This window comes from Pelobates fuscus, chromosome 11 (genome assembly GCF_036172605.1).
Source record: "Pelobates fuscus isolate aPelFus1 chromosome 11, aPelFus1.pri, whole genome shotgun sequence".
In the NCBI taxonomy this organism is placed as follows: domain Eukaryota; kingdom Metazoa; phylum Chordata; class Amphibia; order Anura; family Pelobatidae; genus Pelobates; species Pelobates fuscus.
In genome coordinates this window covers 111,871,254-111,897,211 of record NC_086327.1, presented here as the reverse complement: position 1 = coordinate 111,897,211, position 25,958 = coordinate 111,871,254, and the positions used below count along the sequence as shown (strand labels likewise).

Genomic DNA, 25,958 nt, shown 5'->3' with positions numbered 1-25,958 from the left:
CAGTATTAGTGTTAGGTGTCCACAGGACCATCAGTGAAACTAAAGGGTACCCAAAAGAGTAGAGATGTTTAATTTATTCTACCTTTATAATAATGCTATGGGGAAAATGATGGGTTTAAAATAATAACGATTGTCCAAGCTGTCCTATATCATGGACAAAATAATTTACCCAACAATGTCAGGGTTATTCACTAAAGTAAGTATTTCTAGGAATTCAAAGTGAATTTTTACTTTTAAATTCAAAATAGCCAAACGAAAAACAGAATTGACTATTTTGGCCTATATTCTGAAAATCACTTACATTCCCAGAAATTCTCAATTTAGTCATTAAAACTGATGATGATCATAGAGGATCGCAGGTTGTCCAAGATCATGGTCAATTGCATGCATTCGTTCTGTCCTATATGGACTAGGAGTTTGCCAGTGCTCTGGTCCTATATACCCTTTCAACTTTGATGCTTATTTACTAAACTGAAAATTGTCAGGAATTTAAAGTGAACTTTGAATCTTAGACCAAAATAGTTGATCTGGAAGCATATAGCTGACTTGGAGAATCTTTTAAATTCAGCTATTTTGGGCTCAAATTTGAAATTGAATTTTAATTCACTTTGAATTCCTGACAATTATTTCTTTAGTAAATAACTCTGATACAGTCCCTGATTCAGTGAGTAGACTGTCAGGTGCCTTTATTCCATTTGTGAATCCTACCATGAGCTGTCCTCAGATACACAGGACCACATGAGTTAAAAGGACATATTGTTCTCCACATTAATCCCTGGCTGTTTTCACACTGTCAGTTGACCCAAGAGTGGAGGAATAGTATTTCCCTAGAATATTAGGTAATTTCCTGGGTGCATTGGTGAAAACAATTAAACGTCTTCACCTTTCTCAATAATGTAACATATAAACAGAGAGAAAATCATCTTCTGCCAATGATCAAAATTAGACCAACTATATATTTCTTTAACCTGTGCTGGCATAGATTGCGGATAAATGACTATAGGAGAAAAGGTAACGAAAACCGTAGTAGCCACTATTTACACATTACAGAAGTTTTAAACTAGACTGATAAACTTTGACAAGCTGTTACGTTGCCAATCAATAAATCCCTTTTAAGGCAGTTCTAGAGTTCAGGGAGCTTTGTTTTGTTCAGTGACAAGATAAAAACAGAAAAGGGTGGGGGTACAGGCTTGTGTTTAACTGGAGGGAGAGTCACGTTTCATCAAACAGACTAAATTATTATGTACTCATTCTGAGCTATAGATAAAAGGGCACAGCACGGATCCACTCTCTCGCACACACACACACTGAGAAAGGTCATGGCAAAACATCTGGATCTCTGTCTATATCTGCTATCATTCAGCTTCTGCTTTTCCAACTCACATGTGGTTGACTGGACCTATCAAGGTAAGACACAGTAGCAGAAATAAATTGCAAAATATATTCTAATGGAGGTTAACGGACCACCCGCTTTTGTTGGACCATAACCGTGACACAGGGGTAGCCAAGCTTCACCCTCCAGCTGTTGTAGTCTAAATATTTCAGAAATTCAGTTTGGACTCCATTACTCTAAAACAGGGTTCTATAAAAACTCTGGCCCTTCAGATGTTGCTGAACTACAACTCCCATGATTCTTTAAATGAAACAGATAGACAGAGAATCATAGGTGATGTAGTTCAGGAACATCAGGGAATTCAGTTTGGAGAACCCTGCGCTATAGAAGAAGGTAGGAGCCCAAAAATAGAAGGTTAAAGATATTGCATTTGGTCATTTTTATATTTATATAGATATGAATGTCATAGGGCATCGTGATTGAATATTTTTAAGTCGTCTCACTGTCATTAACATTAACCCATCCTTAACAAAGTAGATCAGAGTGATTCTACTTAAATGGTAACCAGAATTTCTTTTAATTGGGAATGTTATTAAAAAAAACACATTGCTTGGTAATAAAGTGTTTAAAGAGGTACCTGGCCTCCTTTGGGAATTACTCATAGATACCTGCTTTTTTTTAGTTTTACAATCAGGGGTTTAAGTGCAATTGTAGATAGAACACACGTGGAATGTGTTGCACAAATTGTATGTTTTGTTTTTTTCTCATTGAATGCTGCAATGTCTCTTCTTTTTAAGTGTCCGTTCATCATTTCCCTCTGAGTAATGCCACAATGTAATATTTTTGGATAAACTTTTACATTGTTATTATTACGTTGTTGTTTTTTTTTCCAAATAATCAAAAAATATATCATATAAAAATGGAATATAAAAAAATATCAAAACATTGAATCACTTTAAAAGTTCATCCCAAAATATTAAATAGTTTGAATAGCTTATCCAAAAAATATTGAATTGAGGAATAAATGTTATTGAAGCACTTACTGTTTGGAGTAGTACAGTAGTGGTAGGTAAACACACTTACCTCTGCAGTAGGTCCATGTTAATCTGCCAAAGGTTTAATCTCTGTATGTGCAACGTCTCAGAGCAAAATGCTCCAGGCACCATAACCACTTAAAATTAATGTGGTTAAATTAGTCATGGTGATTTGAGTAAAATATAAGATGCATTCATAACAGATAACATAGAGTGTAATATCAATTTCAGGTATAATATATTCACATAGAAGGCAAAATACTATAACTGTAACATACAGGTGTAAGAAAAATTAGGACAGTGCTCATAGCCTATTTGCACCATAACCACTACAACGGCTAGTCCAGGCTTCCCCAAACTCCGGCCTTCCAGATGTTGCTGAACTACAACTCACATGGTTCTATGAATTAAATAGATAGGCTGAGAATCATGGGAGTTGTAGTTCAGCAACATCTGGAGGGCCAGAGTTTGGGGAAGCCTGGGCTAGTGGTTATACAACATAGTAGACAGCCCTATTAACCTGTGTGCTGTGCATAAGCTACCACCGTAAGTATTTATTAAAAGGAAGGACACTGTGAAATATACTAAATATATAAACATATACAACATGTATATATGTATACACAATACAGAATAAAATAAATGTGCAGCACAAAAAAAGTCAAAGGAACATCAAACACTGAAAAGGGTAGCTGGGGGGCAATGTCCAAAGTATCAGTTTCCATGTTTGTTTTGCTGTTTCCACAGCATTCCCGAATATATATATTTTTTTACTACTAGAGGCATTAAGCCCTTATTTAGTAAGAAAATTAGAGTAAGCAACGTGTATTTAAAATCCAGGATAAATAACTAGCATACTGTGACTGTACCCATCTTACCATATCACCAAGAGCACCCTTCTGTCACGATCTTGGCAGACCCTTTTGCCTTACATTAAAACAGTCTTGTCCATTAATGAACTTAAAAGTTTGTTCAAAGACTGAAAATCACCCTAAACTTAAATTGTGATCGCAAATTATAGCTAGGTTAAAAATGCTTAATTCATCTCTACAAATAATAATGGTAAAGCTATAGATTTATTAATTAGAGGTAAAAAAAAAAATCTTATAAACGACGTCATTTTTCTTTTTTATATGATATTACATTGTCTAAGTTAAACAAACAAATCTGTCTTATTAAATGCATATACACAATGTTGGCATAATTTAAGTAAATAACTTAATACCTTTTATGATAATTAGAGAAATACAGTAAAGCCCGGAAACGTGTTTAGAATTTTTCGGGCAGACCAAAAGTAGGTTCTTATTTACACCCTTTATTGTTATATTGAAGTAAACCTGTCAAAATGGCATTTAAATCAGCCCATTGCTGGATTTTCTAAGGAAGAGAATTCTTTAGAAAATTATATGATGTACGGTTTTGTTTAGTGAGTAATGCACTACATATAACCCCTTCACAAACCAGTTATTTTCATAAAATAATAGCATAACATTAACGAAACATGGAATGCCTAGCTAGTATGTTAGCAAAGGGTAAAATGTCAAAATAGTACAGACAGAGGACATTCTAGCTTCCAGAAACACATTGAACTTGAGTCCACAGAAAAAACTCAATGTCCCCTATACTAACAGAAAACTGGGGATATCATGATTAATTCCCACCAACTGTTTTATGTCCTCTCTTCTCCTCCCATAAACAAAGTGGATTTTATTGAAAGATAGGCAAGAGCAAGCACATGCCACACAGCCAAGTATTCAATGTGACCCCCCTACTCTACCTAACTAACAGAGGGGGTTGCGGTAACGTTCTATTCCCCAACACCCACCAACAATCATCTGGAGGGCAACACTTGTGGAGCAGTGGTGTATTTTGAATTCATGCTGCCTTAGGCATGACTAAACTCGGGCACCCCTCTAATCTAAATTTGCTCCACCGGTTCCTGTCAAGGCCACATCTCAAAACTGACATGCAGTTTTTTGACTGACAGACACACGCCCTTATTGATACATGCACTGACATACACTCACTGACAGATACACAGCCATTAGAACACGCGCTGTTTAACCAACACACACCTTTACTGACAGACACACACTCTCAGATACACATACACTGACATACACTCACCGACACAAACACACACTGACACATATTATCACTGATTTGTCACACACACACACACACACACACAAAAAGCTACACACACTTCTATATGTGTCACGCAACAGGAGCAGGCATGGAAAACCATGCTTAGGTGGTATACCACTCCGATCACTTTACACAAAATGCGCAAGATAGATACGGACGAGTGCTGGAGGGGATGCGGATTCAGAGGCACGTATCTCCACATGTGGTGGGAGTCCCCGAAAATCCACGGTTTCTGGAAGTCTCTTGAGGACCTGATGCGACAGATCTTTGGCAGACCACTGACCTTGGACCCATGGATCTACTTGTTAAATAGGACTATTGAGGGATGGACGAGAGGAGAGCAGAAACTAGTACCGGCGATAACTTTAAGCGCACGTAGAGTGGTAGCGACGGCGTGGCTATCACCTGATGGCCCGGAGTTTGGGGGGGTGATCTCTAGGATAAAGGAAAGCAGAATTATGGACGATCTGACTGCTAGAATGAGAGGTACAACCGTAGCCTTCCAGAGGACATGGGCACCCTGGGACAATAGCGTAATGGGCTCCAGTAACGATTGAGGTGGGAGATCTCCGGTTTTCATTCGGGATCTGACCCTACGGGGTCATTGCAGGACTGAGTTGCTATAACCTCGTACGCCTCCCCCCCCTTCCCCCTCCCGACTTCTATCCTCATAATTCCCTCCTCCTTCTACTTTACCTTTCCTTTTTCAACTCCTTTTCTCTTCTTTCTGTCTTTTCCTTTTTCGTTCTTACTAAACCCTTGATCCACAAGGGTGCCGTATCTGATTTCCATTCTGAATTTTTCTTTTTGTTCTTCGGCTATGTTGTCCATATTTAATTTTCTCACTCAGGCATGAGTATACCGGTAGAGAGTTGAGGATGCCTGAAGTACAGCCTCACATGGATGGAGTTGGGGCTTCTCTTAAAGATAAGCAGCCTCATTATTTCTCACAAATCATAGTGGGGAGGCAGGTGGAATGGCCTACATGCTGAGGCTTGGCTTTTGGACTGATAGCGTCCATTGAGTACTCAACTCTGATCTTTTGCATCTCGGCTTCTGCGCAAGCCACTCAGTCATATTACTATTACCATGCCTATATTATGTAAGCATGCAGACTTTCGATAACATAGCTATACAAAAACACAAAATCCTCGATGGGGGGCAAATTGTTGAGATTTTATAAAGCAGTTTGTCATATGGGCTGATGCCAATTCTCATGTTTATAAGTCTGTTATTTTATATTGTGGCTTCTGCGCAAGCCTTCAAGTTGTATTATGTTTGCCTTACCTGTCGTGTGCAAAAATAAAGAATTTAAAAAAAAAAAAAAGCTACACACACACTCACTAACAGTCATAGACACGCTCACTGGGCAGACTAGATGGGCCAAATGGTTCTTATCTGTTTCTATGTTTTACTCACAGACACACACCTACTCATTGACAGACATACACACACCCAATGACAGTCACACACACTCACTGACACACACACACATTCCCTGACAGACACACACACACACACTCACTGACAGACACACACACTCACTGACAGACAAACACTCACACACACACACATTTTCTCATACAATCACCAATTATTATAAATATTTTTTAAATTTAAATCCACACAGCCTCCCTTCCTTTGGGAGTGGTGGATTGGATCCTGTCCCTGGGGTCCATTGTGGCTTCTGGATGGGCTGATGGCTGGATCTAGGCTGCTCCTGGCCCTCTTTCTGGACTCCTGGTCTTCTGGATAGGCTCCTTGCCTCCTTGCTAGCCTTCTTGCTGGGCTCCTTGGGGGTGGGGGGGTCAGGCAAGGGGGCAAGGGTGCTGTAATCTTGCTCTGCTCCCTCGTCCGACGCTTTTTGACTCTGCAGGGAGCACAAGGGAGCAAAGCAAGAAGAGCTCAGAGGACAGCCGAATGCCTTGGGGGGCTAGAAGGTGAACAGCCGAATGCCTTGGGGGGCCCTAAGATGGCCAGCTCTTGGATCCCAGGACACGAGGCGAACAAGGCACCTGCCAGGGGCTTGGGGGTGACGTTTTTTGACGCTCCCTGATAGTTCTGCCCAAGGCAAATACCTTGTTAACCTTGTGGTAAATACATCACTGTTGTGGAGCCTTTTTGTTTTTTAAAGGCAGCCTGACAGGCAGCCAGGCAGTCTGATTTTAATTGAGAAATAAAAAAACACTAGTATCCTTTTGCCCCCTCCACCAACTGTAGATTGCTAAAGAGCTACACATTCCTGGCTTCAGGCCCCAACCTTGCCCACATCAACACCTATTAGTGCAGTCCAAGAATAGAAATGTAATTGTATAAATATACATCATTTTACGTTTTTCCATTTATTCCTTATCTTGCAATATTCCTGAGCGGGTCTGAAATATTAGCCTTTTAGCAGAAAAACTTTTCTTTTCACAAACAGGAAGTAGGGGAAAACAACTGCTAAATAAAATATTCAAATACTCTGATAATGGATATATGCTATGCACCTTAATATAATTTAATTTAAATGTAGATTTTTAAACAAACAACCAGTATGTTAAAAATGTATCACAAACAGGAAGTACAGTTACAGCAAGTATCTTTACTATACAGGGTTGCTGCAGCTTTTAACAAATCCTTGAAGTGTCCTCCAGTCACCCCAGCTAGTAGATTGAAGCACTTTTTGACACACAAATACATTTTGGTGGCCAGAAAGTACAGAGGCATCCCAAAGGACAGAATGGTGTCATTGTAGAGTAGTTTGTACTTTGCAAGGTTAATATGGGCATAGAAAATGCAATAGAATGTTTTGTTGTGCGTTTCGGGGGCAGCGAGTGGGGGGCTACATTTGGTTTTAAATTAACTTTTAGTTTGCATTATAAATATAAGTCAACGTATCCACGGAGTTGTGTGAGAAGGGGTGAAAAAGTGAGTTCTGAGCCTACTATCGGAAGGCAAGCCAAAAAAAAAAAAAAATGGTTTGTACCATTTTAAAGCAAATTGTCTTTACATTGTTGTATAATATCACCATAATCAGTAAGACCCATTCTTTGGTCCTTTGATACATTTTTCCGTATCAAGGTATCTACAACTATTGATACATTCCTCATGTTTATCGTTTTAAAGGCTTACCATTTTATTTAGCACTTCTATGTTTTTATTAGCCTCATCGTTTCATGATAAATGCGCAGTATTTTAGGATTATAGAGCAAGAAGGTAATCCATTTCATCTTGCAATATGTTGGAAAATAAAGACCCATATTGCATTTTCTTGCAAATAATTTTGCAAGTGACTAAGTGGAGGATATTTGACAAGGTTCTATCAGAACCTAAAAACTAACCACAAGTTTTGATTTGCTAGATAGTAATTTTTGCAAAGGGCTTTTTAAGGCCAATATTTTGTGGTCTTAGTTTAGCTTATTTGTAATTTTCCTAAGTAGTTATACTATATGTATGCATGATTTTACATTTCCTGAGTCCATTTTTGAATCCATATATCATAAGTATGTAATTATTTCTCTAACTTACAGGAGAATTGGATGAAGCTCACTGGCCGAAAAACTATCCCCTCTGCGCCTCAACATCGCAGTCACCAATAAATATTCAGAGAAAGAAAGTGGAATTTAATCCAGGCCTAACACACCTGGAACTTAATGGCTTTGATGGACCCTTAAAGGGCAATTTCACCATGACAAACAACGGGCATTCGGGTAACTGTTGAATATCAATTAGTTTAAGATTTATATATATATATATTTTTTTAAAACTAAAACAGGAAAAGAAGGTGCAGCGCCTAAAGTGTCTTTTAGGAAATATATGCAATGACAAAAAAAAAGTAAAAATACAAAAAGGACTGTTAAAATCGTCTTGATAGAATAAGGCAAAATAAAAATTATACACTCACACTTTCAGGGAGCTTAAGTACAGCTCTGAGCTCTGACTTGCACGCCTGGGTGGAATGATCCCAGCCTATGATTATACTGAAGTACAGATTCTTCAAGTTTTCCTTACAGCGATGGGTAGCATAAGTATTGGCTCTAGAAGTAATGCGTGAAGTGGAATGATCCCCACTCTAGGATATAGGTGATGTGGATATTCCTCCGTTTATATATAAAAGAGAAATAAAAAGTCACAATAGTGCATACCATAAAATAGAATGTAAAGCACAGTAAAAAATAAAAACCTATTCACATGCTTCAAATCAAAATGAGGTTTGCTCAATCCAATTGGCTTGGATGGTATTTTCCCAACCAAGGATATATAGCTAAGGATCAGCAGCAGAAGATCAGGCCCAATAAAAAAGTACTTTTATTGTTAAAAAACAATAAGATCCCCGGAGACAGTGCCCCCAACTCTGCCAGCCCTGTGACGCTGAGCTGCGCGGACACCCGGCGGACCGGTGGCCGGGAGGACGTGCCGGCGGCAAGTATGAGACCGGAGGCGGGTGAGGCACGACTGGGCTGGAGCTTCGTAGGGGCCCTGCTGGGAATGGGGAGGTGCAGGAGGGGGCGCCATGCAGACTTACCGGAGGGAGAGACGCGAGAAATGCCAACACCTCCGAGTGCCCACAACGCAGCGGGGCCTCGAGTGGACACGGGGATCTGCCTTGGAGGTGAAAGGGGGGGGCCCGCCAAGCTGGGGGAGCCGGGGGAACTCGGATGTGCACAACCTGCCCGAAGCACATATAATTCTGCACAGGAACAAAACCCGAGGGAGACTGAGCTTCTGCACCACATGATCCCCCGTGCCGGGCACATCATTACTCCCCCCAGCAAAGGGACTTTTGATTTAACATAAGGATAATTGATCTTTAGACTAGCAAGCACATAAACTTAATGTTTTTATTACTACCTACTTATATAGTCAGGCTGTTGCATAGGGTGACTACCATTAATATGCTTTTACTTAGGCATAGAAATGACCATGCGCATTGAGACATATATATATATGTTACTAGTCTTGACGATTATACATTCATTTTCAGGCATGCCTATTCTGTGAGTAGCTAGCCGCTGCTATAATGCTAATAGATAGGATTTATTACTGCATTAAGACATCTGACTGATGTAATACTCCTGCCGTACATGATTACCGTACCACATGTTTAAGCGGATACATAAGCTTATATACCATGCATACAAGTTTTTTTTTGTTTGTTTGTTTTTTTTGCCTTATTAGTTTTCTTTACATTTTTTATTAAGGCATATCTGTGTTTCAGCCCACAAAGCGCGGTTATAAACTACATAACCATGAAGCTTAACGCCCACGGGCAGCTAGCGTAACACGTTACATTAGTTCACTATGTGCAGTCTGTGTTGTAATATGTACGAATACATTTCTGTAAAGTTTATATCTGTTTATATGTTCTGACTAATTCGCCTCTGCGCAGGGGATAATCTGCATTAACCCTTTTAAACCGATACTTTAGCCTCTGCGAAGGCGACTGTTTGCTTTAATGAAAATCTGTCTGATATGTGAACTTAAGACATGATACCAATAAACATATTTAAAACAAAAAACAATAAGATCAAAGATAAAAGGTAAAATAATTATATAAAACAGTATTATGGTATACTTAATGCCTTTCTCTTTGGACAGGCTTTAACAAAAGTGTTTCTTGACACTTAACTGCCTTTACAAGAACCAGCTCACCAAAGGTCATTCTGAAATAAGGTTAAGTGGTCTAGCCTCTAGATTGCAGTGTAGGGAATATAAGATAAACTATATCTGTATTTTAAAATACCCAGCAACGAAGCATTCAGAGTTATTATTATTATCGCCATTTATATAGCGCCAACAGATTCCGTATCGCTTTACAATATTATGAGAAGGGGGGATTTAACTGTAAATAGGACAATTACAAGAAAACTTACAGAAACAATAGGTTGAAGAGGACCCTGCTCAAAAGCTTACAGTGGTGGAGGTGGGGTGTAAAACACAATAGGACAGGAAATAGCAATCAAATAAGGTGGGAGTGAAGCAGGGCTGGAGGAGAGAGTAGAGAGATCCTTAGAGGTTGTCTGAGATTAGGCCCCAGAACCCAATAGGTCGGGTGACTCTGGGTATTTGACTAGTTAGAGGGAGCAGAGTAATCTCTGCTTGACTCCGAGTTGGCTTCTTCTGCTGCTTTGTTGTTCCTCAGTCAAGATCAGCAAGGAGTGATGTCCTAGTTACTGGGCAAGTGCCTGGGCATATATGCCTTATACTGAAATAGAATAATTGCTTCTTGAATGTTAAATTTTACATTTTGTGTTATCGTATCCAGTGCAAATAGATCTTCCATCCACAATGAAAATCAACAAAGGGTTTTCTAACACGTACACGGCGGTTCAAATGCATTTGCATTGGGGGGGTCTTGACCTGGAAACAAGTGGTTCTGAACACACCATTGATGGAATGAGGTACATTGCAGAGGTAAATATTGCTGCTCATTATTTTTCTGAATATCGTTAATAAACCTCCCTATTTGTAACTCATTCATCTTTGTCTTTACAGCTGCACATTGTCCATTATAACTCGGATTTATACAAGAGTTTTGATGAGGCTAAAGACAAACCAAATGGATTAGCTGTACTTGCTTTCCTTTACACAGTAAGTGAACTTGACTTGAGTGGGAATGTGGCACAGCAATGAGACCGGATTTAAATTTCACAGAAAACACACAGAAAGCTAGTTTGAGATCAATTTTCTATAGTGCTGAGAGATACAGTTATGACTAAATGGCAGTCCTGCATATGCGTCAGGACTCAGGAGTTAATCTTGTTCTTTAACCAGTTCAGCCTATGCCCTAATATGGGATACAAACTTCAAGTTGCAGACTACTAGCCTAGCCTAAAAGTTAATATTCTCTTTGCAAGCCTGGAAGGTCAATAGCAAACTAACCAGGGAACAATTTCTACTTGCCAGAGCTGAATTTTTACTCGCTAGTGGCTAGTGGGCAAGTGGAAATTTTGAACCCTGCCTTGGCTATAATAAATTTAAAGTCTTCTTTTAATTGCATGTATAAAGGGCTGTATGTTGTGTTTGTAAGTAGAGGGACCAAATATGTATTTTAGCCCATGGTACATATATCCTTAAGTTATTCTGGTGGGGGCCAGGACGTTCTTCAGTACAAGCTTGCTGAGACTAAGGGTGTTGACTGGAAATCCCTTTAACCCCTTAAGGATTGATGCAATTAAGGATTGAGTTATTAACCCCTTAAGGAATGAGGCAATTATACAAATTCTGAACCAAAACAAAACCTGGAATTTGAGCTATATGTCTGTTCAACCACAATTTACCTCTTTTATATTACGTGTAGGCCTTTCCCCTTTTCAGTTTATACACACTGAACTTTGCCAGATTGGTTTGCTGGGCCTATGATGCCTTTGATATGGTATGCAGCCCAGGAATTAAAATTACCGCCATCATTGTATACCATTTGCAAAAGTAGACAACACAGGGTATTCATGTGTGACGAAGCGCCGTCACTGAGTGCCCCTCCTGCCCACTTGCTTGTTCGTGTGTTTTTTCCCCTAGTATTGTGTGTTTCCCTTTGTTCACCTTATATTTTGTGTCATATGCCCTGTTTACCGTTCAGGAGCGCTCATATGAACGGAACCCGTTCATCTCCTGAACCAGGACCACCTTGGTACCCAACTGGAATGTTCACACCAATCAATCAGAACATTCACACCAGTAACATAAGTCGAAACATCAAGGCAAGTAATTAATACATTCTCTCCTGGGTGGCCGACGTTTCTTATCCCGAAAGGAAACACTTTCCTTGCCTGAACGGAGACGCGCTCCCTCCAGTGCTACCTAGGTAGAGGCATCCACCTGAGTAAGACGCGAGCCCCAGCAGCCGCCTGGAAGTCCGTGCCGACCAATAGGAGAAGGAGCTCCTATTCAAACTGGGTTCACACCATTCTCCTGATAGGCCGTCATGAGTGAGCGCTGATTGGTCCCTGCGGGGCGCAGGCGACCAGTAGGAAAAGGAGCACCCACCCTTTCTCCTGATTGGGCAATGAAACCCCTCTCCTCCCTGAGCACCGATTGGTGCAAATGGGTTCTGCGCCCTTTCTCCTGATTGGGCGGCGAAACACCTCTCGTCCCTGAGCGCCAATTGGCCCGAATTGGTTCCACGTCTTTCCCCTGATTGGTTATTGCTTGGTTTGGGTGCAAAGTTTGAATTGACCGGCCTAAACCAAGCAATCCTTTGGAACTAATTTCGGGGATGTACAGAGCCTCGAGCCCAGACTTTGAATGATGATTTCTCGGACTCTGTACATCCGATATCCCCCTATTTGCAGGGATCCTATCTGGGACCTGGGGCTATCCAGGGATGTATGTATTATATGTGTGACACATTCTCTTCCCCTGGCGTGGAGCCCCTAAGTGTTCCCCCATATATGTGATGTGCTTTACTGTATGTACTATTGGTATCTCCCAGAGCAGGAGATGGTTATCTGTGACTGAGACTGAAAGATTTGTACTGAAAAGAATAGAGACTCCCTGCAGCAGGGTCTGTGTATAAATTGACTCTACCAATAAAGCATTGCGAGTTGTTAGACCCCAGAACTATATGGCGTCCAGTCACTGGGGGGAGAAAGGGATAATCCCTGTGCCAGCTTGTTGCAGCTAGTGGAGGATGGGGTGGTATTGGGGTCAAACCATTTTACAATGACGTGCCCCCTTACCTCGGTGTGCCCCCTATATATAACTGTAATAAATTGTAAACTTCAAAACTGAGATAACTGAGATAACTGAGATAAAAGTAGCAATTTAATGTGTAACGACCTTGTATGGAAGCAATTATTACATTTAAATACATGTTTGCAATGACCTCTGGTACACTTTGTAGCAGCCAGAAAATGTACAGAATATATCCGCAGTGTCATTCCGTTTAGTACAGGGGTAGGCAACCTTCGGCTCTACAGATGTTTTGGACTACATCTCCCATAATGCTTTTACAGCCATATTGCTGGCAAAGCATCAAGGGAGATGTAGTCCACAACATCTGTAGAGCCGAAGGTTGCCTACCCCTGGTTTAGTAGTATAATTACTGGCAACAGATATCAGTTTAGAGCTTTTGTGATTTTCATGACGTAATAACTAATATCTATGTTTTACAGGATGGAAATTTTGAAAATACATATTACAGCAAATTTATTTCCAGGCTGGGCAGGATCAAACACGCAGGTACACATTCCCTGCTCCACAGCATGCAAAGCTATTTATTCAACTTGCAAAAATTAAGATTATATTTTTAACGGAGAGCTGACATTTCTCTGGAATGTACATTGTTTTTTAAACCATAAAAAATGTCACTTAGAAGTTATATAGACCTTATTTTCTTTTAAATTTATATGAAAGATTTAGCAAATTACATCATAATCTAATGAAGATTGATTAAAGTCAGGGGAAACATTGCATATGAAGAAGGGAAATAGAACAGTTGTCTAATTTCTCGTTTGCTGTGTGCTTCCTCTACGTTGAATGCAAGTTTCAACGGACAGAGCTTATAACAATTACTGAGAGCTAACATGCAGTTAAAATGGAGGTGCTCAGTCACATGATAAAGATGTGTGGATTCCTACATTTAATGTTATTATTCACTCCCCACAAATACATATTTGTTAAATATAGGGGATACGTAAACATAACATGAAACATCCTTGTAAGTGATCGTTCCCCTTTAATTCCTTAAAGGAGTTTAACCTCTGGTCATGACTAGATATGGTCCCTATGGAATGGGGCTCAAAGAATTGGACATTCCCGTGTTTTGTATACACTAGGAGGAATTGTATATAACCAGTAAAAGGAAGCCTAGAAAACAAGAATCGACACAAAAATCTGAAAAGTTCGAAAGATTATAAATATGAATCTGTGAATTGGTGTTTTTTTTCTTTGGGGTGAGAGGAAGAGGGTTGTCACTTTCGGCATCTATAGATCCTGTATTCTTTGTGAGGCAGAGTATTTGAATGGAGAGTTATAGAAAGTCTGTGTCGATGTCAGTAACTCACAGTAATCTTGGGAACAACGGTACATTTTTTATATTAGCTGCTGAGCACTAGGTGGGGGCCATAAAAATAATGAGGGGGGGACCTACTGTCCTCCCTCCCTTGCCCCCACCCCTGAGCGGTGGGTGGGGGCCCTAAAAAAAACAATAAGGGGGGGACCTACTGTCCCCCCCAGCCCCCACCCCTGAGTGGTGGGTGGGGGCCCTAAATAAAAATCCCCCCCCAATCAAAGGTGACTAGGGGTCCCCAAGTCCCTAGTCACCCACCCCCGCACCCTCAAAAAAGTTACCCCCTACCTACCCCCCTCACCCTAAAAAATAGTGAGGGGGGAATAAAATAACTAACCTGTGAAGAAAAATTCAGCTTACCATTTGACGTCTTCTTTTTTCTAAAATCTAAGAACCGATGCAATTTAAAAAAAAAAAAAACGAGCGCCCCAAAAAATAATCTATCTTCACCCATGGAGGGCTCCGCGCAGACTGAGCTCTGCAGGGCGGGGGAAGGCTTATAAAGCCTTGCCACGCCCTGCAATTAGGCTAAGAACACTCTGATTGGCTAGTTTAAGCCAATCAGAGTGCTCTTTGTCATTTTACACAGCGTGGGAAAATTCTAAAGAACTTTCCCACACTGTGTAAAATGACACAGAGCACTGTGATTCGTGGGCTTGGAATCTAACCAATCAGAGTGCTCTGTGTCATTTTACACAGCGTGTGAAAGTTTTTTGGAATTTTCCCACGCTGTGTAAAATGACAAAGAGCACTCTGATTGGCTTAAACCAGCCAATCAGAGTGTTCTTAGCCTAATTGCAGGGCGTGGCAAGGCTTTATAAGCCTTCCCCCGCCCTGCAGAGCTCAGTCTGCGCGGAGCCCTCCATGGGTGAAGATGGATTATTATTTTTTGCGCTCGTTTTTTTTTTTTTTTAATTGCGTCGGTTCTTATGGCTTTTTATTTGGCCTTTTTTGGGGCTGAAAAAAGAAGATTTTAGAAAAAAGAAGACGTCAAATGGTAAGTTTAATTTTTCTTTACAGGTTAGTTATTTTATTCCCCCCTCACTATTTTTTAGGGTGAGGGGGGTAGGTAGGGGGTAACTTTTTTGGGGTGGGGGGTGGGTGACCAGGGGCTTGGCGACCCCTAGTCACCTTTGATTGGGGGGGGATTTTTATTTAGGGCCCCCACCCACCGCACAGGGGTGGGGGCCGGGGGGGGAGGACAGTAGGTCCCCCCCTCATTATTTTTATGGCCCCCACCCACCGCGCAGGGGTGGGGGCCAGGGGAGAGAACAGTAGGTCCCCCCCCTCATTATTTCTCTGGCCCCCACCCACCGTGCAGGGGTTGGGGCCGGGGGGGAGGACAGTAGGTCCTCCCCATTATTTCTATGGCCCCCACCCACCGTGCAGGGGTGGGGGCCGGGGGGGGAGGACAGTAGGTCCCCCCCATTATTTCTATGGCCCCCACCCACCGTGCAGGGATGGGGGCCGGGGGGGGGGAGGACAGTAGGTCCCCCCCATTATTTCTATGGCCCCCACCCACCGTGCAGGGATGGGGGCCGGGGGGGGGAGGACAGTAGGTCCCCCCCTCATTATTTTTATGGCCCACACCCACCGTGCAGGGGTGGGGGCGGGGGGAGGACAGTAGGTCCCCCCATTGTGATTTATGGCCCCCACCCACCGCGCAGGGGTGGGGGCCGGGGGGTAGGACAGTAGGTCCCCCAATTGTGATTTATGGCCCCCACCCACCGCGCAGGGGTGGGGGTCGGGGGGGAGGACAGTAGGTCCCCCCTCATTATTTTTATGGCCCTCACCCACCGCGCAGGGGTGGGGGCGGGGGGAGGACAGTAGGTCCCCCCCAGTGTGTATCAGGGTCCCTGAGGACAGGTGTCAATCCATATCTGCCAAGTGACCCTATGTAGGGGGAACAGTCCCTATTCTGCTCTGTGTCAGTGTGTATCAGGGATCCTTAGGATAGGTGTCAATCCATATCGGCCAAGTGACCCTATGTAGGGGGAACAGTCCCTATTCTGCTCTGTGTCAGTGTGTATCAGGGTCCCTGAGGATAGGTGTCAATCCATATCTGCCAAGTGACCCTATGTAGGGGGAACAGTCCCTATTCTGCTCTGTGTCAGTGTATATCAGGGATCCTTAGGATAGGTGTCAATCCATACCTGCCAAGTGACCCTATGTAGGGGGAACAGTCCCTATTCTGCTCTGTGTCAGTGTGTATCAGGGTCTCTGAGGACAGGTGTCAATCCATATGTCAAGGTGTCAATATGTCATATGTCAGGTGTCAATCCATATCCATTTTGATTTAGGATTGTTAGGTGATTTCTGCCCTTTATGGATTAAAACCAGACTCTGCATCAACTGTGTAATTTTCCATGGGAGTTTTGCCATGGATCCCCCTCCGGCATGCCACAGTCCAGGTGTTAGTCCCCTTGAAACAACTTTCCCATCACTATTGTGGCCAGAAAGAGTCCCTGTGGGTTTTAAAATTCGCCTGCCCATTGAAGTCTATGGCGGTTCGCCGGTTCGCAAACGTTTTGCGGAAGTTCGCGTTCGCCGTTCGCGAACCGAAAATTTTATGTTCGCGACATCACTAGTAGTCAACTCGATACTATTCAAATTCATATTATCTGTGATAAAAGTAATGTAGAACATCAACTGCGACATTGTTGCTGTCTAATAAACATCAGCCAATGACATTCCTATTTGTTTTTTTTATGACACCAAAAATGCTAACTTTGCTAACTTCTAACACAATAAAAAAGATAACGTTGATAGAAGATCCAATATCTATATTTAATAAATGTAAAAAGTGCTACCAAAATTGACATTAAACTAGACATTATTTTCACATGATAAATATACATATATCTTTCTTTTTATTCTGTTTGAAACACAGGACAGCAGACTGAATTGCATTCTATTGATGTAAGTGCCATGTTACCTGATAATTTGGATAATTTCTATCGTTACGCCGGATCTCTTACTACTCCCCCCTGCACAGAGAATGTGCTATGGACGATCTTCGATACCCCAGTCCTTCTTTCTCACATACAGGTAATTACTTATATCATGCCTTCAGATTTGTATTCCTAGCACTATGCTATCCCTTTTTTTTTTATCATAAAATTATGCATTATTTTATTACTTGCCAATCATAGCACAATAATAATAATAATTTGTGTTTCATAAATAAGGAAAACATTTTTTTTTATATTTTTCGTGAGCTATGTCTTTACAAAGCTATTAAAATCAATATTTTTTTTACAGATAAAACTATTGGAGAACAGTTTATTGGACTGGGAGAACAATACAATTCGTAATGACTACCGCCAAGCTCAGCCGCTGAATGACCGCGTTGTGCAAGCGTCCTTCAAGCCACAACTGTCCAAAGGTGAGAGCCCAAGCTCAAGTGAGCAGCATATATCAATGTAGAAGAGAACGGAAGCATGGTCTTTGGGAGCACAGCTGTTACAAAAAACAGATATCATAAAATAATCTATGCGTACTAACATAGGTGTAGCCACTCACCATATGGAAGTTAGCATTAGCTGGTATAAATAGGGCTAGACACAAAGCCATTATCATTAAAGGGTGGATTAACAACAGGAAAGTAAGATTAAGGTATACAGAAAACAGATAGGAAACAATTGCAATCATGCAAGGGTCAGCTCTAACTTTAAAAATACTTCCAATACTAAGCAAAATAAAAAATAATTATTAAAGACCAAAGAAAAAAGTGTTGCCTTGCTGCAGAGGGATTTGGATAGATTGGGGGACTGGGCACTAAAATGGCAGATTAAATTTAACGTAGAAAAATGCAAAGTTATGCACTTCGGGGTTAAGAATGCACAAGCAATTTACACCCTAAATGGTAGTGAACTAGGGATAACCACACACGAGAAGGATTTGGGAATTGTTATAGACAACAAATTAGGTAGCAATATGCAATGTCAATCTGCCGTTGCTAAGGCCAGTAAGGTTTTGTCATGTATAAATAGGGGCATAAATTCTCGAGATTAAAATATAATTTTGCCTCTTTATAAATCGCTGGTAAGACCACACCTTGAATATGCTGTGCAATTTTGTCACACATTTACACATTTACACATTTAGGCTTGAAGAAAAGAGATTTCATCTAAGGCAAAGAAAAGGTTTTTTTACAGTAAGAGCAATAAGGATATGGAATTCATTGCCGGAAGAGGTGGTTTTGTCAGAGTCTATACAGATGTTTAAATTGCAATTGGATAAATACTTGCAAAAACATAACATACAGGGATACAATTTCTAATTAGTGGGCTAATAGCTGCTTGATCCAAGGAGACATCTGACTGCTATTTTGGGGTCAAGAAGGAATTTTTTCCTAGTTTGTTGCAAAATTGGAAGCGCTTCAGACTGGGTTTTTTTGCCTTCTTTTGGATCAACAGCATAAGCATATGTGAGGAAGGCTGAACTTGATGGACGCAAGTCTCTTTTCAGCTATGTAACTATGTAACTATGTAACTATCCCAAATCCCTAGGCATTTTTAAATAACTGAACGCTTTTTGGTATGACTCCAATGGCCATTCAAGTGTAAGTTTACCTGCCACGTCAAGGCGAAACCTCTTAGGTTAGGCTACACCAGGCTTCCCCAAACTCTGGCCCTCCAGTTGTTGCTGAACTACAATTCCCATGATTCTATGAATGAAATAGGTAGGTTGAGAATCATTGGAGTTGTAGTTCAGCAACATCTGGAGGGCCGGAGTTTGGGGAGCCTGGTCTACGCTAACAATTCACCTTGCTATTTTAAGCCGAATAGTAAAATCTCTAATGAGACAGAGAGGGGAATTTTTCTACACCCCTTCACACTTATTAACCATTAATAGGGAACGCATGGGGTGAGGGGCGGCAGCACTGACATGGCTGTGTAATAAACGCAAACACAAACATACAAAATTAAGTTCTGCAGTCAAACTCCTGCAACTCCCGGGTGGCAGCAATAACTATAGTACACATCAACTCCAATACATAAAATAAAAAACAAAGAAAAAAAAATTATTATTGCATAGTTTACTGATATTGGGTTGATTTCATACTTGTGGCAGTCACTTAGCAACTCGTGAATTACTGCTGCAACAGCTGTGTCCGTCATTTGAGATTACCATGCTTTACAACATGACGCGTAACGATTGGTAATTAGCAGTGTAGGACAGTTTTAAAATCTCCCATCGAGATTACTTGGAGTTACTAAATGCTATATTACTCCTGGTTTCTGTGCTAGCTGATAACATTTACCGAATGTTGCTAGCTGACTCGAAATTACTCTTGCCTCATCTAGGTGTGACAAGGATAAGGCAAATTAATGACTGGAAAATGTCAATACATCCTATAAAATAAAGACATTTATTATACTGTTGGTATTTAAGTACGTTTAAGAATTAAAGCCTCTCTATAAGAAACATGTACGTAGTTTTCAATAAAGAGCTCTGAAATTTGTTGTGTCAGCTGTTTGGAAACACGAAGAGCAACTCACTCAGCTGAATGCAGGTAAAGAGTGCTTGACCTGATTGTGTTTTTGTTTTGTTTTTTAAGTATTTTATAGCTGCTATGGAAATTATCTTGATATATGTCCAGTGAGCAAAGAGGTAGTTTTGTATCCTGTATCAGGTGAATCAGATGCGAATAGTGTAAAAACATTAGACACAAGGATGGACCAAATAAGCTCTCATCCAGGGGATAATGTCCAAAGTTGGCAAGCTTGTTATGCTAACGTAAAGTATGAACAACAGGTTCAGCATTGTTGTGCAGGACAGAAAGTCTACGAATGCTGGACAAAGCAAAATAAATGACAAACTATTTGTAAACGGTTTGACAGCTTAGCCTAAGACAGCTCCAAGGAACTCCTACTACAAGTTATGGTGCATCGAGTGTCCCTTAAATATCAAAGCAGAAACATCACATCAGAGCTTGGCTGTTGTCCTCAAACGGCTTGTCAGCTTGAAACCTTTAAAATAAACACAATGTCTGAACACTAGTACAGACTACAGGGCGCCACAGACACTAAGACATATAGTAGTATGGTTCAGAATAATCCCATAAATGAAGAGCAATCCGTGGAGATATAAAATCCACTTTATTTGAAACAGTAGTATCTAAAAGTGCAACATGCACAATATGGATAAAATAACAATAATAAAAAGTAAATATACAGCCAAATTGGCCAAGAACCCCTAAGGATAGCAGCTATAATCATACAAGAAGCTTGAATAATAGTAAAGTGCCAGGTGCTGAAGTGCAAAAAATACAAGATGTCAATAATATTGCTCCATGAGCTAAAAACAGCATGAAGTGCACAAATACTATAAGATGAAATGCATGTAGAAAAAAGACTGCCATACCAAAACTGCAGGGATCTTGTGGGTGCTCAACGCGTTTCGTCGGTATCGACTTCCTCAGGAGCTTGCTGAATTCCTGTTGGTCTTCTTCCTCTTTTAAATCCGCCGGTCTGGCAGCCATTAATTGGTTGCGCATGCGCAGACCGTGCCGTGCGCACCGTCATGCGTGATGACGTGCGGCTGGTCGGAGTGCGCATGCGCCAACCAAGCTGGAACGCAAATAAACTTTATGTGTGATGTACACAGCCACAAAACGAGCAAAACCCCACTTGGAGCGCTCGTAACAGATGCGGTCTGGATTTACAGACCTGCCTAAATCCAGTCTAGGTTGTATTACATCTTTGGCATCCTAAATAAGATGCAAATTGGGCCAGAAAAAGTCGAAATGGCCAATGGGGCCAGGAGTCAGTAAATTTCACTTTACATGCAGCTGCAACGCTGTATATCTGAAAAATATGATATATAAAATAAGTAAAAAATATATACATATACATGTGTATATATATGCGTACTAAAAAAGATAAAATAAGGAAAATAACGTGATAGCCCATTTGCATCACTAAACTTGTAATTTGAATCACATACATATATTACTAAGGCTAACATAGAGAAACTATCTTCTAAATGTCATAAACAATGGACAATAAATCTGTAGATTTTAACAAAAGGTATAGAGAGTATCAGGTAATCAAATGTCAAATATATCAGGATAAGTATGAAAAATAAGAAATAGAGACAAAGTACAGCAATATCAATTTAATCAGAACTATATAAGGAACATATTTAAAGGAGAAAGAAAATAAATAAAATCAAAAATGTAATCAATCATGAAGCAAGAGCCTCTATATGATGAGAGAGAATAATGATTTTGTGAGGTCCAAAGAGTAAAATAATTTTTCTTATTGTCTCGTTCTTCATTGCGCAAACAGGAACAAAAATAAATATAAAAGGATATGTAAAAGAATATAAAAAGGGGATATAAAAACAACAGATTAATGTATACAGGTTAATCTATAAAAACAAGTATGTCAAGATCTGTGTTAAGGCCCGAGGGAACCGATGATTTCATTTTCTATATCCATTCGGTTTCCCTCATTGCCAGCATTTTCTCAGTGTTTCACCCTCTCCAGTGTGGTATAATCAAGTCAATCCCAATGCATATAAAATCTTTCCAATTAAAAACATCACAGGTGGTACAGTGTTACGGAACACTATGTTTCATGTTTTTATTATTAATCCCATTAAAATGTTCAAGTAATCTAACGTGTAATTTTCTAATGGTGCGTCCTATGTACTAGACGCCACATTTGCATTGTAATAAATATACAAAATTTTTACTCTGGCAATTAATAAAATGTTTTATTTTAAAAACCTCCTTTGTAACTGTGCTCCTGAATTCTGTAGTTTTATTTGCCTGAAATTTACAGGTACTACACCTGCTTGAAACTTTTGCCTTCCAGTTTTGCCAATTGTGAAGGGGGCAGAGCCTAACGGGAGGAGTGGGACCTAACACGAGGGGGCAAAAATATTAAATTAATGCCAACGTTAGAGAAATTGCCAACAGAGTTGTACTGACCTCTACCTGGCAACTTGGCTGTCAAGTAATCACAAGCAAGTATTTAATGATTCAATCACATGGTGTTAAATGTTATAATAAAACCATTTTGTATCTTTTCAGATAAGTGTCAGACACAACTTACTGACAAACTGAGTCAAATTGAGATTGATATCATAGAAATGAGGAAGCGGGTGGAAAGTGGGAATACAAGATTAGCAAGTAAGAAAACACAAGGTTTTTTTTTGTTTACTTTTTGTTTTATAAATGTATCTGCTTCCTTAACTTTGATGTATGGGGTGATGTATGGGGTCATACATATGCCAAAATGATATGTGTTTTAATCACAGTCACTTTTCATTCTTAAAATATGTCATAGTGGGTAGTCTGTGTTATATCTCTTTTGGGGAATTTTTGTGGGCAAGTGAGTCTGAAATGTTTACTTGCCTCATCTTACAAAGGCAACAAACAGTAGGTTGCATGGCTCCAAAGATTGAGTGATATAGTCCATATGGATATGCAATTACCAAAGAGTTAATGCAACATGAATTGGAGAGCCTAAATAATCAGAGATTCCCCTCAATGTCCCAGAGGTCTGGAGATGAGCTGGACCCACAATTGCAGGATGTTCCTTAGTTTGGTACTGGCTGTTGGCTCGTCAAAGAGCGTAGACTGTTCTGAACATAAAGACTAAATTACTTTTCATGGTAAAATTTAAATTTATGGCTCGATAACACCATGTGTACCATTTTTGTCTTGCTCTGCTTTTTGGTGTTCATGCTGTGTTTGTCATTGTCCCTTTGCTGTCCTCCTTGTGGCCACTTCTAGTGATCTTATAACTGTGCTTACTTTGTATACACCCTTGAATCATGTGCAAACTTTTTTAAAACTTTGATATTATTACTCCTCAAACTGTAGATGTTCCATTTATACTAAACCCTAAAATATCTTTTTTTATATATATATATATATATATATATATCATTTTTTTCTTCTTTTCTTTTGTGATGGTGTGTCTTGTATTTACTACTTCTGTGTGTCCAACAGGCCCATCAGTGCTCCCAAGCTACCCATCTTATGCTTTCACCAAGGATCATCCAGCTGCCCATGTAGAAGTACGTCACTTAAAATCCATGCAACTGACCAAATTTACCCTCTGTGCTTGGGTGAAAACTAAAAATGCTGGTAACCAGGTAGTGTTCTCCTACTCTACAGATTATAGTGACAATGAACTTGTTTTGAGTGTAGGGGGTGATATAGGGTTGTGGGTGGGAGGAAAATTCCAGGATTTCTCTCTGCACCACACCTCGGAAGACTGGGTTCATTACTGTGTGCAATGGGACTCCAGTACTGGAGCTACTCATCTGTGGGTAAGTGGCCTGCCTGGAAAACAAAAGACCTTCCAACGTGGACATGGAATCAAAGCTGGAGGTGTGATCCTTCTTGGCAAAGACCGTGCCGATCTCTTGGGATTGTTCTCCAATGGATTTGTTGGATGGATGAGCCATGTCAATCTCTGGAGCCATCTACTTAGCGCCGAAGAGATCAAATCCCTGACTCAATGTCCAACGATAAATCATAGGGGGGATATTGTAGCTTGGGGAGAGACACCCGTTATAGTGTCTGGAGGAGTCATGCTTGAACCTGATAAGAGCTGCTGGTGACCTGATCCTTCGTACTTTTGATTTGCAATTTATTTCTTTTTTCCCTATTATTGTCATGTGCAATCACTGTATGTGTCACCAAAATACTTTCCCTAACTTAATCTGCAGCATAAAATAAATAATCCAATCAGAATTGTCTATACAATATCTCACGCTATGTGGGAACCCTGCACGGCATAATTATATTAGTCTCTAATCAATTTTTGCTGATTGGGAGGTCAATTGTCCAGGCTGGTTGACAGTTTTAACCATTCCACAAAATGCGTAGTTCTCAAATGTTTAGCTTTAGTGATGACAGACTTTTCTTATCTCAGTGACATCTATGGAGTGAAATCTGCAATTTTCCTTGACATAGAGATACCACAAAACATATCCTTTACCATGGACAGAGCAACTCACAGCTCTACAGCTTGTTACCATAACAGCAAACATGGAATTCTTAGTTCTAGAATTCTTCGAAAACTAGAATAGTGATTCCCAACCTAGTCTTCAAGATACACCAATGGTGAATTGACAGTAGCCCCTCAGGAACAGAACTGGGATATATCTAAATACTTGACTGTTGGTGCTTTGAAAGTGTTGGGAACCACTAGACTAGATGTTGCCCATCTGTGCCTTAACCCCTTAAGGACACTCAAAGGGTTATTCACTAACGTGAGAATGTTTATGAGTTCAAAGTAATTCTAAATTTAAGGCCAAAATAGACAAACTGAAAAAATTCTCCATGTCAACAATGCTTCCAGTTTGACTACTTTGGCCTTAAATCTGAAATTCTACTGCTACTGATGTTTATGACCATCCACTATATGGTTCTATCACTGTTGAACATTAGCAGATATGTTGACATTTGTCAGCGTTGGTAATGTAATTGTAATTATTTATACCTCTATGCATTTCGCATGGCATTAGACAATGTCAAAAATCATGATCGATATTACAAATTGTTTGAAAACAGATTGTTTTAACAGATATTTTAAAAAAATGTTAAAAACCTCCTATATGTATGTAAACTGGAAATACATCTACACTTTGATTCCTTTGGATTATCAGATCCATATCTCTTGACCAATAAATGATTTTGAATGTAAAATCAATCTGACTGTGAATCTCTTGCAGGACCTCATCGCAACAATATTGCTTCAAATAGCTATGAAACCACACGAGTCTCAAACCTAATAAAACAGCATATCATGTGCATGTCAAACCATCTTAGAATTATTTACTTTTGTTAAACTTTAGTCCTATTAATATTTTAAAGTGTATCTTGTTTTTTCCATGATTTAGCTTATCTATATTTTCATAGTGTTTATACAATATTGCACACATACAAAAGTGATAATTAAAAGAAAGGAAAAGACAAGTTGCATGTCCTGTTAAAATAAAATTACATTACTAAAAACAAACTTTCTGTCCCCGAATCTACTTTAGACTATTTAAAAATGTGTTTTTTTTAAAAATGTTCCCAAAGTTCCTTTGTCTTCCTGTTTATCAAATGAGCACTTTACACGTCACATAAAGGGACTTATATTTTGTCTTGATGACATCATACTTTTAAAATTGATGCTATAGTTTGGAAAGTAACAGTTGTTAATTCAGGACTATAGCGTCCCTTAGAGAAGCTATACTGTCCATCTTCTACCGCTCTGTAAAATTGATAAAATTAAGATTACTCACCTAGTTCCTAACGCTGGGTACCCACCCACTGAAGCCCCTAGCTCTTCCTACAGCCATGTCAGCATCAACTCCAACATCACCAATGATCTCCTCCAATCCACTGGTTCTTATAGTGAAGCATTGGATTGGAACTAGGCATGTCCAGCCAAACACCTCTCTCCTCCAATCAAATGCCAATATCAGGAACAAATGA

The 25,958-nt window shown here is 40.1% G+C and overlaps 1 protein-coding gene across 1 annotated transcript; it reads left to right on the top strand.

The window, feature by feature from the left end:
* The first annotated feature begins 1,232 nt into the window (after positions 1 to 1,232).
* Positions 1,233 to 25,330, top strand: CA6 (carbonic anhydrase 6). Its single transcript, XM_063436537.1, has 9 exons — positions 1,233 to 1,407; positions 8,028 to 8,207; positions 10,763 to 10,911; positions 10,993 to 11,088; positions 13,611 to 13,677; positions 17,397 to 17,554; positions 17,768 to 17,891; positions 22,551 to 22,649; positions 23,475 to 25,330. Exons 1-9 carry the CDS (start codon positions 1,320 to 1,322, stop codon positions 24,089 to 24,091), a joined length of 1,578 nt encoding a protein of 525 aa, XP_063292607.1. The 5' UTR covers positions 1,233 to 1,319; the 3' UTR covers positions 24,092 to 25,330.
* The last annotated feature ends 628 nt before the right edge of the window (positions 25,331 to 25,958 follow it).